At 38.9% G+C, this 14,288-nt stretch overlaps 1 protein-coding gene across 3 annotated transcripts in view; it reads left to right on the forward strand.

Annotated features, from left to right (window-relative positions):
- The window catches only part of LOC135198441 (uncharacterized), a 211,625-nt gene that overhangs the window by 96,884 nt on the left and 100,453 nt on the right, over nt 1-14,288 (forward strand). For all 3 annotated transcript variants that reach the window (XM_064225992.1, XM_064226011.1, XM_064226002.1), the window contains one exon: nt 10,297-10,363. In XM_064225992.1, the coding sequence (XP_064082062.1) occupies nt 10,297-10,363 (67 nt within the window). The remainder of the gene's footprint in view (nt 1-10,296; nt 10,364-14,288) is intronic.

Genomic DNA, 14,288 nt, shown 5'->3' on the forward strand with positions numbered 1-14,288 from the left:
GTCAAAATTGACCGAAGTTGAAAAATTTGTCACTAATCATTTTTTTATATGAAAATATTTCAAAACTGATAAAAGCTACAACCATGGGTTGTTTTTAGTTGTATTGTGCATGAAATTGCGCACATTTCCATATATAAAACTTTATGTAACGGCTAATTTTAAAATGGTGCAAACATTACCACAATCGCATGTATGATTTTTTTTGGAAGATTTACCGCGCGGACGTAAGGAGAAAGTTTTTTCATAAATTCACCATAAATCGAAATATTGTGCTAGAGACTTCCAATTTGTTGCAAAATTAAGGTAAATAGTTGAATATTACTACAATATAAGCGTTTTAGCTTACAATTGCGTTTTTCGACCATTTCGGTAGAGGCAAAGTTGACCGAAGGTTGAAATTTTGGCACTTATCTTTATTTATATGGAAATATTTCAAAACTGATGAAAGCTACAATCATGAGTATTTATTGTTGTATTCTAAATAAAATTGCGCACATTTTCATATATAATACTTCATGTAACGGATAATTTAAAACGGTGCAAAAATTATGTCAAGGTGACAAAATAATTTTTGAGATGTGTCACTGATACTTTTTAGTGCGATAAGAAAGAAATTCACGGCTGCGTAACGATTGTAAACAAAACAACGCCTTGATCTGTGAACTCCCAGCATCCCCCAAGGCGCGTCATTCAAAAGTTTTTGGCTGGTAGGCCTATAAGTATTTTTCCGCGAATTTAAAAAAAAAAACTTTTTTGAGTCGACATATGGTACGTCCATTCGGCAATCGGGGGAGATTTTGACTCGACGTTTAATACGTCCATTCGGCGTTTAAGGGTTAATCTCCTTCCTATTCGGCCCTGCTCTCTCTCTCTCTCTCTCTCTCTCTCTCTCTCTCTCTCTCTCTCTCTCTCTCTCTCTCTCTCTCTCTCTCTCTCTCCTAAATCTTCTTACAGCTGTCTGAGGGAGAGCTTTTTTATGAGACAACATAGGCCTGCATTTTGCATTTTCCATACCTATTTATTTTGTATACAATTGCTCTTCCTTGGCTGTGAAGTTGATGTCTATCCATGGCTGTGAGATGACCAGGAATAACTTGTAAGTTGGTGTCAAAGTTACTCCACACTTCAGTCAGGCCAATACTTTGCCATATCGCATTCAAGCAATATTCAGTCATTGTTTCCTATCTATTATTTTTGTCAGAGAGAGAGAGAGACAGAGAATCTGTCTGTATACAATTGTTTATTTTCTCACTTGTCAAACTTACTCTGTCATGCTTTATTTCATATTTCCTTGCTCACCAATTTATTCTATACCTACGATATTAACCCTTAAACGCCGGAGCGGTAAATAAAAAAATGACTCCCGTATGCCGGAGGGGTTTGAGAGTGAGCGCGTAAGCGGAAAAAATATTTTTTTCAAAAAATCACAGCACGCTTAGTTTTCAAGATTAAGAGTTCATTTTTGGCTCCTTTTTTTGTCATTGCTTGAAGTTTAGTATGCAACCATCAGAAATGAAAAAAATTATCATTATCATATATAAATAATGCGATATATGATAGCGCAAAAACGAAAATTTCATATATAATTGTATTCAAATCGCGCTGTGCGAAAAACGGTTGAAGGTAACAAGTTACTTTTTTTTTCGTTGTAATGTGCACTAAATTGCGATCATTTTGATATATAACACATTGTAAAACGATAAAAGCAACACAGAGAAAATATTATCACAAAATAATGCATGAATTCGTAACGCGCTTACGTAAACACATATTTTTTTCAAAAATTCACCATAAATCTAAATATTGTCCTAGAGACTTCCAATAGGTTTCAGAATGAAGACAAATGATTGAATATTACTATACTGTAAGAATATTAGCTTACAAATGCAGTTTTCGACCATATCTGACGAGCTAAAGTTGACCGAATGTCGAATTTTTTATATATATATTTTTTTATATGCAATTATTTCGGAAATAAGAAAAGCTACAACTTTCAAATATTTTTCGTTTTATTCTACATGAAATTGCGCACATTTTCATATATAAAACTCTATGAAATGCCTAATATGAAACGGAGCAAATATTCCGAGAATGGGACTTACGCATTTCGGAGATTTGTGGCGGAGAATCCGCGCGCGGAGGGAAGGAAAGTTTTTTTTTAAAAAATTCACCATAAATTTAAATATTGTGCTAGAGACTTCGAATTTGTTTCACGATGAAGATAAATGACTGAATATTACTAGACTGTAAGAGTTTTATCTTACAATTGCGTTTTTTCGGACCATTTCGGTAGAGTCAAATTTGACCGAACGTGGTTTTTTTTCTATTTATCGTGATTTATATGCAAATATTTCGAAAATGAGAATAGCTACAACCTTCAACTATTTATTGTTGTATTATACATGAAATTGCGCACATTTTCATATATAAAACGTTATGTAACGGCTAATTTAAAATGGTGCAAACATTACCACAATCACACGTATGATTTTTTCGGAAGAGTTACCGCGCGGACGTAAAGAAAATGTTATTTTTTTCATAAATTCACCATAAATCCAAATATTGTGCTAGAGACTTCCAATTTGTTGCAAAATGAAGGTAAATGCTTGAATATTACTAGAATATAGGCGTTTTAGCTTACAATTGCGTTTTTTCGACCATTTCGGTAGAGTCAAAATTGACCGATGGTTGAAAATTTGTCACTTATCATTTTTTTATATGAAAATATTTCAAAATTGATAAAAGCTACAACCATGGGTTGTTTTTAGTTGTATTGTGCATGAAATTGCGCACATTTTCATATATAAAACTTTATGTAACGGCTAATTTAAAATGGTGCAAACATTACCACAATCGCATGTATGATTATTTTCGGAAGAGTTACCGCGCGGACGTAAGGAAAAAGTTTTTTCATAAATTCACCATAAATCGAAATATTGTGCTAGAGACTTCCAATTAGTTGCAAAATTAAGTTAAATGATTGAATATTACTAAAATATAAGAGTTTTAGCTTACAATTGCGTTTTTCGACCATTTCGGTAGAGTCAAAGTTGACCGAAGGTTGAAATTTTGGCACTTATCGTTATTTATATGAAAATATCTTAAAACTGATAAAAGCTACAATCATGAGTATTATTTTGTTGTATTCTACATAAAAATGCGCACATTTTCATATATAATACTCTATGTAACGGCTAATTTAAAATGGTACAAAAATTATGTCAAAGTGACGAAATAATTTCAGAGATGTGTCACAGATACTTTTTAGTGCGGCAAGAAAGAAATTTGCGCTTGCGCGCCTGCGTAACGATTGTAAACAAAACAACACCTTGATCCGTGAACTCCCAGCATCCCCCAAGGCGCGTGATTCAAGAGTTTTCGGCTGGTAGGCCTAAAAGTATTTTTCCGCGAATTTTTAAAAAAAACTTTTGTATGTCGACGTAAAATACGTCCAGTCGGCACCCGAGAGACAAAAAATGTTGACGTAAAATACGTCCAGTCGGCGTTTAAGGGTTAAGAAATCAAGTAGAAGGGAGAACTGCCTCCAGACTGTACAGTGTGGATTTAAGCGCACGTGGAACTGCTTGAAATATTCGCAACAGCACCGAAATGATATGCCATGTTGATAGAAAATCTGACTCCGTTTCTTGTTATTGCATAAAAAAACTTTATCAATCGTGTACCTACGTAATTTATTTCGAATTCTACTTAACGGAAATTATAATATTTGATATCTGTAATGGGAGAAATTGTTTTATCTCTGTTGTTATAAATTTGGCAGGTATGCAGAGATTAAACAGTTGGGAGGACCTAAACAGCCGAGCCAGAGAGCTCTGCTCATTTTGTAAATACTATAGTTTGGTGTGCTGGGCTTACCCGATTCATTTGGGTGTGCACTGCAGTTGTTGCTACTGCTACTCAAATTATGGCCTTTTTCTTACTAATCCGAAGAATTGACCATGGAAAATCACAAGATTAACCAATATCCCAAGATAATAAAATAATTGACTTATGCCAAGCCATGAAGTCCTAAATATTTAATCTGTCTATCCATCTGTCTATCAGGAAAAGATACTGATAATTTGAATTGACAGTATCTTTCCTGAGAGAGAGAGAGAGAGAGAATCTGAGTATATTTAACCAGTGGGCAGTGTGTTCATGCTTGTTAAAAAATGTGCAGTACAGGTAATTCATATCTGGAAGACAAAAAAACAAATATGAATTTTGTTGTTGTCAGTCGCATGGACTAAATTTACATAAAGCAGGGAACAAATCTTAACATTCCTCGAGAGATTAGAGAAATGAATCTCTCTCTCTCTCTCTCTCTCTCTCTCTCTCTCTCTCTCTCTCTCTCTCTCTCTCTCATCTATACTGTTAAGTGTTAACATGAGTCTCTGAAACCAATAGGTATTAGCACACGTGCAACTGAATGTGTGTGCGTGTGTGAGTATGAGCATACTGTTAAAAAATGTGCTGTACCAACAGGTAATACCTACATCTTTAGACGATAAAACAACAAACAAATTTTGTTGTTAGTCGCGGGGCTATAAAGGGTGTGACCAGCAGACAGAAAGATTAACATTTTTCCAGAGATTAAAGAGCTGAATTTTATTTTGAAGGTATGTCAACAGCATTAGTAAATAGGTATCATCTTCTAAAGAATTTTTTTTTTCTTTTTTCTTTTTGTGGAAGAATCTTCAAACCATTTTGCATTCAAAGTAATGAGAAGGAATCATTGTATTCTTCATGTAATCAGTAAAATACTTACACTATTAAAAACTAAAACTATGTACTGTATGCAAAACACACATCATCGTCAGCTTCGCGTGTGTAAACGTTCATTCTAAGAAATTCACAGAGTAGTATAACCAACTCCTGATTGGCTGGTTGGTAGCCATGGAGATCTGTTATCCAATGACTGCTCTCTGCTTCTGTTCTATTTATAGACATATGCCGTAGTTTGAACGTTACCATGATCGTGATTTTCTGACTGCTGATGGCAAAAATTATTGATAACTTTCTTTATATAATCATTTCTTCGTGAAAACAATTAATATAATATGATCATTTGAACTTTAATGTATATGCTATGAAAAATACCAGTGTGTCATAGCGATGTGTCATCACTATAGTGGTATGAAAATACCACATTGTGTTGTAGCGATGCATCATCAATAAGTGCAAATTCTTTTCCCCGACCATCCTCAAAATTTTACGACTCTTCAACTTCAAGATCGATATGGTGAAATACATTTTTTAGTCATACTTATTGTTAAAATTCACAAGTTAAACTGCAAAACATTATTATATTTGGATTATGTACGTAAATTTTTTGCATTTTACGGAATGTTTGTTTTGAAAATAATGGCTATTAGTGAACATATGGTATTAATTGTCCCACTATTTTATTATAGTAGGCGATCTTAATTATCTCACATTCATTAATGTGCGATATTAACAGTATCATATTAATATTTATTTAAATAAGCTGTAATTTTAAATAACAATAATGAAAAACATAAAGGGAAAATTTTTTTTGCTGCAGTAGTGATGTTTAGTGGTGGTTCTAACTATTCGCGGGTTTTAACTATTCACGGGGGTGTCTGGTACACATCCCCCGCGAGTACAGGGGGAACACTGTACTTTTATCGTAGACACTCATCTAAATAGTACCGATTCCCATGATGGGCACCAGATATTGGCGCCTAGCCGCTTGAATCTCTGTCGTATTGGACGTATTTATTCGAGCACCAGTTCCCTGTCCAGGCACTCTGCCTCTGCACCATCTGAGGCATCCGCCTCCTTGCTTCAGCTTGCTCAGCATTTTCCACGGCTCACCTGGCACCAGCTATTGGTAGTCTGGCGCTTCCTATTGGACGCCTGACGATACAGTCTCCTCGTTCATCTTTGTTGACACTAGGTGATCTTTCATTAGCCACCACTTGAACGGGACATCACAAGAGTTGAGGAAGAGGTTCATTGTGTAGTCCTCATTGTGAAGTTTCAATCACGAAGACAGATGCGTGGCGAGAAGTGGCTAGTTCTTGCCATCTTTATTCTCGTTCGCATCCCCGCTATCAAACCAGTTGTAGGAAGAGAATGCTCTGTTTGGTGGGTGAAAACCTCTGCTCTCCCTTCAGGAAGCATCTTTTGTGCTTAGGTGAACCCGTTTTCCTAAGTCTTTGGATTGCTATCATCACTGCAAGTTGATGATTGTGTGCATTATCGTCCACTCCCACTATTCCGAGAAGAGCGGACAAGAACAGTCATCCTGAATAAGAGGAATCTACGGATTACTCTCCCCAGAGTTCAGATGCGAGAGCCTATGTTCATGGTTTGATCTTAGGATCTTTCCAAAAACGGGAGCAACCAGTTTGGTAAGAACTAGTCATCTTTGGTGTCCTGTTATTGCCATAGAAGCTTTCCTTCCAGATAGCTTCACCTTCACTCTCTTCATTAGAGAATGAAGGAGGTCTGCTTCCAGTCCTTACTCTTTTTCTCTTCAAAGTGAAGAAGAATTAGGCTGACGCTTGGTTGACAGGAGCCTACAAATATAGGTACTTGTATATTCTTGCAACATTCGTCTGTTATCAGTTGTACAGTTTGAGTAATAGGCGAATGCCTGTAAGTTAATTCTTCTGGTGTGTGACCAAGATGAATACTACCTCCTCTTAATTTCCTGAAACTCAGGATAGCCTTCCGGGCCTTCCAAGAGTTGCCGATTTTTATTTATATTTTGGTGTTGTTTTGGCAACAACACTACAAAATTGGAATTATCACCAAACAAGAAGTCCGCAAGTCTGCTTCGTCGCAATTGATCCATAGGCTACTGCAATGATTCAGAATGATTTCTCAGACAAGGACAGTGGTTTTTTGTTTTCCATATTCTTTTTCTAATTCATAAAGTGTTCAATTAGTAGTTGTTCACCCTGAATTGGAGTGACAGAAGATTTAGCCTTATAGCTCTGCGTCCAGTGTGAAGAGAGGAGCTCCTCCCAGAACCTGTCTCTTCCTCTGTCTAAATGTATTGTCTTCTAGTTTATATGGACTTCATATTTAAAACACTCATTGTTGTGGAGTGTTTTTTGGCCTACTTTGAATCAAAACTAAGAATGTAAGAACAACCTCTACATCCTTAGTTTTCAGGCATTATTTGCTCTTTACCCCCCTACTGCCATCGAACTACCGGAGGCATGAGCGATTTTCGCTCATTATATGTTTTATGTAGGTTTAAAAAGTGTCAGATTTTTTCAGTACCTCCTGACCATTTTAGTGACTTGCATGGCATCGTGGAAGGAAGCATAGGATGTTCTCCTATTATTATCTCTTCACCTTTTCAGTAAGGTGCTGAGTTTGGAGAGCCAGGAGGTACAGTGTTCTGGAGCACCCACCACTCTCAGTGGATGGGTCTTGACTTTATTACAGTGTTTTCTGGTTGTTTTATTTTGGTGCTGTGCCCAGAGCAAGGACAGGTACCTATCATACTTTGCTAGCCATAGGAGCATTCTCCTTGCTGCAAAGTTTCCTCTTAACTAACAGGCGACCCTTGGCTCTACCACCATGCCACTACGAATTAAGATGAGTCACCAACCATAGGCAATAGCTGTCCATCTGCTTAGGTCTCTTAATTGATAGGAACAACAAGCATTGTTTTTCAATGCTAGCAACTTTTCTATTTCAAATTCATGACAAACATAATGCTTTGAAGTAGAATATGTCCGTGATCCCATCTTTCAATGTGGAATGAGCTATATAATTACTGGGTAAGTCTCATATACAAAAATGATATTTTTATAATAAAATAAGGTTTTGTATACACAGTGGTACCTCGTTTGTCGAACATTTCTTTTGCCGAACTTTCCGTTTTTCTAACAAAATTTTTTAGAAAATTCTGTATCGTTTGTCGAACAAATGCTTGTACTTTGAACTGACTGATTATCTAGTTAATATTTGTATTTGACAGCCTACTGGGTCTTACAAGTTAAACTGTATTCAATTTTTTTTTTTCATTTACAATATATATAATGTAATGATAACAATATTCGACAAAATAAATAAAAGTATGAAGCATTTAATATGAAATTTAGCTTTCAATATAACATTTAGCATAAAAGTGAGACCGAACAGGGGAGCATTGATATGTTGAGGAGAGAAAAAGAGCTAAAATATCACTGTATGTTTGTAAAAGCAATAACAATTCACTTAAAAAGGTAAGTTCCCAATAAATTTAATCTAATGATAAAATATGAAAACAATCAAATGCAATATACAGAAAAAAAAAAAAGAGAAAACAAGTCTTAATTGAGCCAGTGTTTGGTTCACTGAGTGAGACTGTCTAGTTGAACAATATTAACAAAATAGTAAATGAAAGAACAAAGCTTTTCACAATAAAATTTAGCACAAATGATTAACAAAATCATTTGTCATTGTGCCGATATACTGCTAACTTGAGGTAGAAGGAGGGAGCGTTTATATTTTTGAAGACTAATGAATGAATGATTTTAAGTTATCATGCATCATGGTATTGTTGAGGAGAGAAGAGACAGTGAAATCTTTACTGTAATATATATATAAAAGTAGTACCAATTCACATAAAAATAAAATGTTATTTCACAATAAATTTAACATAATGATAAAACTTGAAAACAAATGCAACACTAAGAAAAACTTGCTTGAGTCAGTGTTCGGTGTGTTGAGTGAGACGAAAGAGAGAGAGAGGAGAGGAGAGGGAAGAACAGCTCTGCTTTCTACTGACTTATCAGCTAATCTGGGATGATTATTCGCCCATTTATTTCACTTACACTCGATCTGCCCAAATCACTTTTATTTTTGTTATGGTAAAATACCAATCTAGTGACAATTGCTTTTTACGATTTTTTATTACTGTAAAAGTAATTTAGCTCTGTAATAAACAAACTGGCTCCGCTTTCAGCTTCTGTGTGCCTTCGATTGTTTGTTGAGCAGGCTTCCTTGTGAAAAGTTATTTTATTTCTTTCCTTTTCTTGCATTCTTGACTTATTACTTATTTGTTTGCAAAATACTCATGCTTGTTTTAAAAGTCTGCCATTTGCCAACAGTGGCATATTAATCTCTTTCGTGCACTTAAGATCCAAATGTAAACTCTCTCTCTCTCTCTCTCTCTCTCTCTCTCTCTCTCTTCTCCTCCTCTCCTCTCTCTCTCCTCTCTCTCTCTTCTCTCTCTCCTCTCCTCTCTCTACTCTCTCTATCTCTCTCTCTCCATCTCTCTCTCTCTCTCTGACACACAATCAGACACAAACACTATCGATTCCCTTGATTATCTTTGTACCCAATATAATAAAATTGATTTTGTTATTTGTTATCAACCTTTGCATACTGCAACCAATTTGGTTTGCTCAAAGGGTTCCCGTCTCTCCTCCCTCCATCCCCCAGCCAGCCAGTGCAAATTTTACCATACAGTTCATAAATCGTACACCGAAAAAATAAAATTTTCGAAAATTTTACTTCATATAATGTACGGTTTCATTACTCTTTTGAACAAATTAATAATAGAAAATATATGAAATGGGACTTTTTGGGTTGGCTGGAGCAAATGATCCTCATTCCCTTTATTTCTTATGGGGATATTTGTTATATATTTCGAACAAATCGTTCTTCTAACAGCCTTCTGAAACGGACTAAGTGCAAAGCACGAGGTACTACTGTACTTACCAAGTAATCATATGATCGGAGCCCACCTGCCTCCCCTCTGATAGACATAATACATGAAACAGAATGAAGTGGGTTGCCAAGTTGTTCCTAGTATAGCCATTGTGGGGCAGCATTGTATACTTAGTACCTACACACTGAGCAATCGAAGTGCTACCCACACAATTTGAATTAGGCTGCCATCTGTGGAAACTAATAGCTATATAAATACTGGATAAGTATATAAAAAAATCTTATTTTATTATAAAAATATAATTTTCATAATTATCCTTGAAATTTTTTAAGTACTGTGTAGAATATCAAGAACTTTTTTATCATGACTGAGCATGGCTTACTCTGAAATGTTGACTTATCAGTCAGTTGAAAAGTTAAGTTTAGGTGCTTTAAGACTGAAAAAGGTTTTTTGGAGTCACATAATTAGCAATTCCCATTTACAGAAACTATCAGATTTTGCAAAAGGTTTTTTGCCATCAGTTAATAATAGTAATTAGTTATAACTTCCATATTGCTAGATGTATTTATATGTCAGGTATATTTACATATACAGCAGTATAAGTAGGGTCACATGGGAAATTATCTTGATAAGACTAAAGATTTTTATTTTTTCAGCTCAAGTATAAATATGCTTGAAGATGAGCCAGTAGTGAACTCTGTGCCAGCAGCAGGGGCAGAAAAGGTAAATTATGTAAAATAAGATAACTGGCTTCTATCCTTTATCAACGTTTGGTTTTCTGATTAATACTGAGGTGCGTTGCAAATTGCCAGTTAGCACATTGCTATTAACTATGCTTGCCAGTCTCAAAGCATTTTAGAGAAGGAAGACTTGTTTGTTTGGTGTCCCAGACAGCTTTTTCTTGGCATCTGCAACCTTGTGTGGTGCAATTTACTCTTAATAATCTTGTGATGTATTACATCATACTGTAGTAGTTACTGGACTACTATGCAGTAACCTGGGATTCTACATGACTGTGGACTGTAGCAGTGATATAATTGAAATTAGTTCCTACACAATATACAAACCCTCAGTCCTTTACATTAGAAATTACTTTGAACGAAGCTGGAAAATGGCCACTAGACTTTTAAGCAAGGTGGTTAGGTAATTTAACTACCATTCTGTTGGTGGGCCTGCCTGGCCGATCATAAACATTCCAATTTTCTTTTGGCTGTTGTCTGATGCAGACATGGGTACTCTTCGCTCTGCTCGACTCTTGCTAGCAGTTTTTTCTCAGTGGGTGGGATCTTTTTTGTTTTGTTTGATGGAATATTTGTTTTTGCTGTTAATATGCAAACCCACAAATCTAATAAGCCTGCATGTAAAGCCACTACTCAGCAGGTGTGTCCTGGGGTTGCCAGTAGGGGTGTAACAACTATCGCTCCTCTGTTGATGTTGACCCTCATGCCCTCTAAGCTGCCTGCAAGGGGCGTGATTGTAATCCTGAACTCCCTAGTGACGAGTTTTGTATCGGGTTGCCAGTACAGTGAGTGAAGTTTGCCGGTAGCCTACCCTTTGTCTTTGTTTCTTGCTCCCATCAAGCTTCCCGTTCTTGCTCCCTCTCCTTTGGGAAAGGCCTTTCCTTCGTCTTTTTCGTCCAGTTTGTCATACGAAAAGATTCAGTGGGGGCCAGAGGATCAGAGCATCATCTGCTCTGGGGCCTCAGGTCACTCTGAGGGTGCAGAGCCTCCCTCGGAGTAGTAAGAAGCTCCCACCACTAACCCGAATCCCAATTCTTTAGATGTAGTGGACGAGCAACTGTCAGACCTGTTGGTAGTTTGGCACTCGCCAGGATTGTGGGCACTCTATTCTTGTAAGTCCTACTGACTCACCTTGCTAAGCCTGTGGTGACACATATTGGAGACCCTGACTACCAACACTGTGTACCTCTGCTTTTGCAAAGGTATTGACGATGGCATGCTGTACATCTGGAAGCCCCTTGAGTCTTGGTACCTCCGCCTCCTGGCTTTTTCATGTCTCCACCCATGATTGCTGTTCCTGCTGCTCCTTCAGGTATTGTCTCCACTACTGCCACTACCCCCTTAATAGTGGAGACATTTTCTGTTCCTACTGTTGCTGCTGATAATGTTTTATGGGGCGCTACTGTGGCTGCTCCTGCTCCTGGCTGGATGGAGGACCTGACCACCATCCTGAAGAAGGTGATGATGAGTAAGTGAAAGAAGAGGTCCCAGAAAGTGTTATTGTCGTTGTCGTCGTCTGTTGCCTCCTGTCCTCCAAGGCTTCTTGGTCGAGGAAGAAGGTTGCTTCTTCCCCTAATGAGACTTCTAAGAGGCTGCCTCTCTCCACAGGGTAAGCAGAGGGTTCTCTCATCTCCAACCAAACACCTGAAGAAGCAAAGAGGAGGTCCCCTGCTTAGACTTCATTGATAGAAACTTCGGCCTCGCAGAAGTCTGGGGCTCATCATGAGGAGTGTGCAAGTTCTTGCCAGCTAGCTGCTCGCCAGACTCCAATCAGCCCCCAGCGCGTTTGCGCAATCTGTCGGGCCTTGCCGAGTCGAGTGCTCAGCTCAACCAAGTACTAGTCTCAGATTGCTTGAATCACTCCGCTCTTCTCAGGACAATGCTTCGCCGGGGCAAAAGTGCTCTCCTAGACCTGTATTGCCATCATCACTGAAGGTTGGTGACCATGTACGGCTCACCTCTCCTGTCAGTTCTGCTGGCAGGACAGGTGAGAGTACCCAATCCTCCTCATCTGTCTCCTTAACCTCCTGGATTTTTACTAGGAGACTTGAGTGTGACAGGAGGAACTCCGATGAGTGTTCTCCTCGGAGTCCTACTACACAGGCCTATGTTCCTGGCTCGGTTCTCGGCCCATCTCAGTCATATGGACAAGTAGTGCAGGAAGGATCACAGGAGTCGGGAGGACTGCACCCTGAAAGGACTGGAGGGTCCTCTCCCCCGGGATGCGGACACTCATGAAATAGAGGACATTTTCAGAGATCATTGCACTGTTTCATCAGTACAGTGATCTAGGGGGAGGGACCACAACCTTGTCTGTGGATCGTCCGTCATGCCTCGAATACTGGGATCCAAAAAAGGAACCCAAGATTTCAATGGGGCAGCTGTGGTCTGTGCTTGTCAAGGGGGTTCTTGACCAAGGGAATGATCTTGTTTATGGGCAAGAGAATTTGCTTCCATCAAAATGCTCGGACAAGATACTTCCTCCTCCTCTGCCTGATCAGAAGTGCTATTACACATCCTCAAAGAGGTCCGTACTGACTAAGTAGGTTGACCTGGACCTGGTTATTTTAGACTCGGGTCTCTTGTTGCAGCAAATGACAGTGGATCCCTGTATTTGAGGGAGATGCATACCAGGCCCCCCGCAAATACTTAGAACAACTATAAAACCACTTGAAACTGCCTATTTTGTTAGTTCAAACTCAAGTAATAGTTTTATGATAAAGTGCTTTTAATCATGAAATTGATATGAAAATTCAGTAATTTTTGGATATTTTTCCTAGAAAAATAACCGCAAATATGCGAATTTCCTGTGAATAATAGGTATATAAGGCCCATAGAGAAATCTGCGAATACTTGAGTCTTGGAATCTGGAATCCATGAATAGCGGGGGTGGACTTTACTGTGGAAGGAGTCTCCCTTTCACAGCAAGGAGCAGTGAACCTGGAGCTTACCACTGTGGCAGCTCTCTAGGCAGTCTCCTGGTTGGTTCTGTGGTTGTTCACAGTATCTAAAGTGGCTGATTCCTCAGATGCTATCATTTCTTGGAAGGACTCTGCTTTCGGTAGACTGTACCAGTCTGGAAGTAGGGCTGTTTCCTAACTGACCCACCAGACGGCAAACCTGTGGGTGAGCCTAGTACTGGAGAGAAGTGATGCCATTCTGAATCATTACTAGGTCGGTAGGTCCTGAGTTGGCATTGACCTTACAGAACAGACTTGTGCTGGGTTCCTCCTCTTTCTTCCCTAGAGAGCTGTTGGTTCTGAGGTGGACAATTGCCGTGTTGAGGATAATGACTGTCTTGTTCACCAGGCAGTGACCAAGACCTCCTGGTCTTTGCTTGCCGCTGTGGCCCGACCTTCGGGTCAGGCTAGCTCTTCCTCAGCCCCTAAGAAATCCCAGACTTAGAAGGGTGCCCACAGGAAAACCCAGTCGTCTTCCTCTGCCCGCACCCAGTTGTGGCCCTTTCAGGCCTCTTTCCCATCAGGTAAAGGGCAAGAGGAAGAAGAAGGGAGGATGCTAGGGGTAGTAATCCCCTCCAGCTTCTGCCACTGGTGTTGGGGCTCCTGTCGAGCCATTGGGTAATGTGTCATTGACATGGAGCTGAGACCTGGGTAGTGAATGTCCCTTGGGAATGATATCTACACCCCTTCGAGTCTCAGTCACCCCTCACCAACTACCGGGTCCATCTCCTGACTTATGTTCCTGGTTTGCTGAAGGATCTTGCACTTAAGGAAGAAGTGCAAGCCATGCTGAAGAAGGGTACTATGGAAGTTGTGGCAGATAGGTCCCCAGACTTTTACAGCCGTGACTTTCTCGCAGAGAAAGTTTCTGGGGATGGAGACGGGTCATAGACTTCTATGCCCTGAACCATTTCATTCTTCAAATTGTTAATGCTGGAGATGCCGCAC

This window comes from Macrobrachium nipponense, chromosome 23, assembly GCF_015104395.2.
Source record: "Macrobrachium nipponense isolate FS-2020 chromosome 23, ASM1510439v2, whole genome shotgun sequence".
Lineage (NCBI taxonomy): Eukaryota > Metazoa > Arthropoda > Malacostraca > Decapoda > Palaemonidae > Macrobrachium > Macrobrachium nipponense.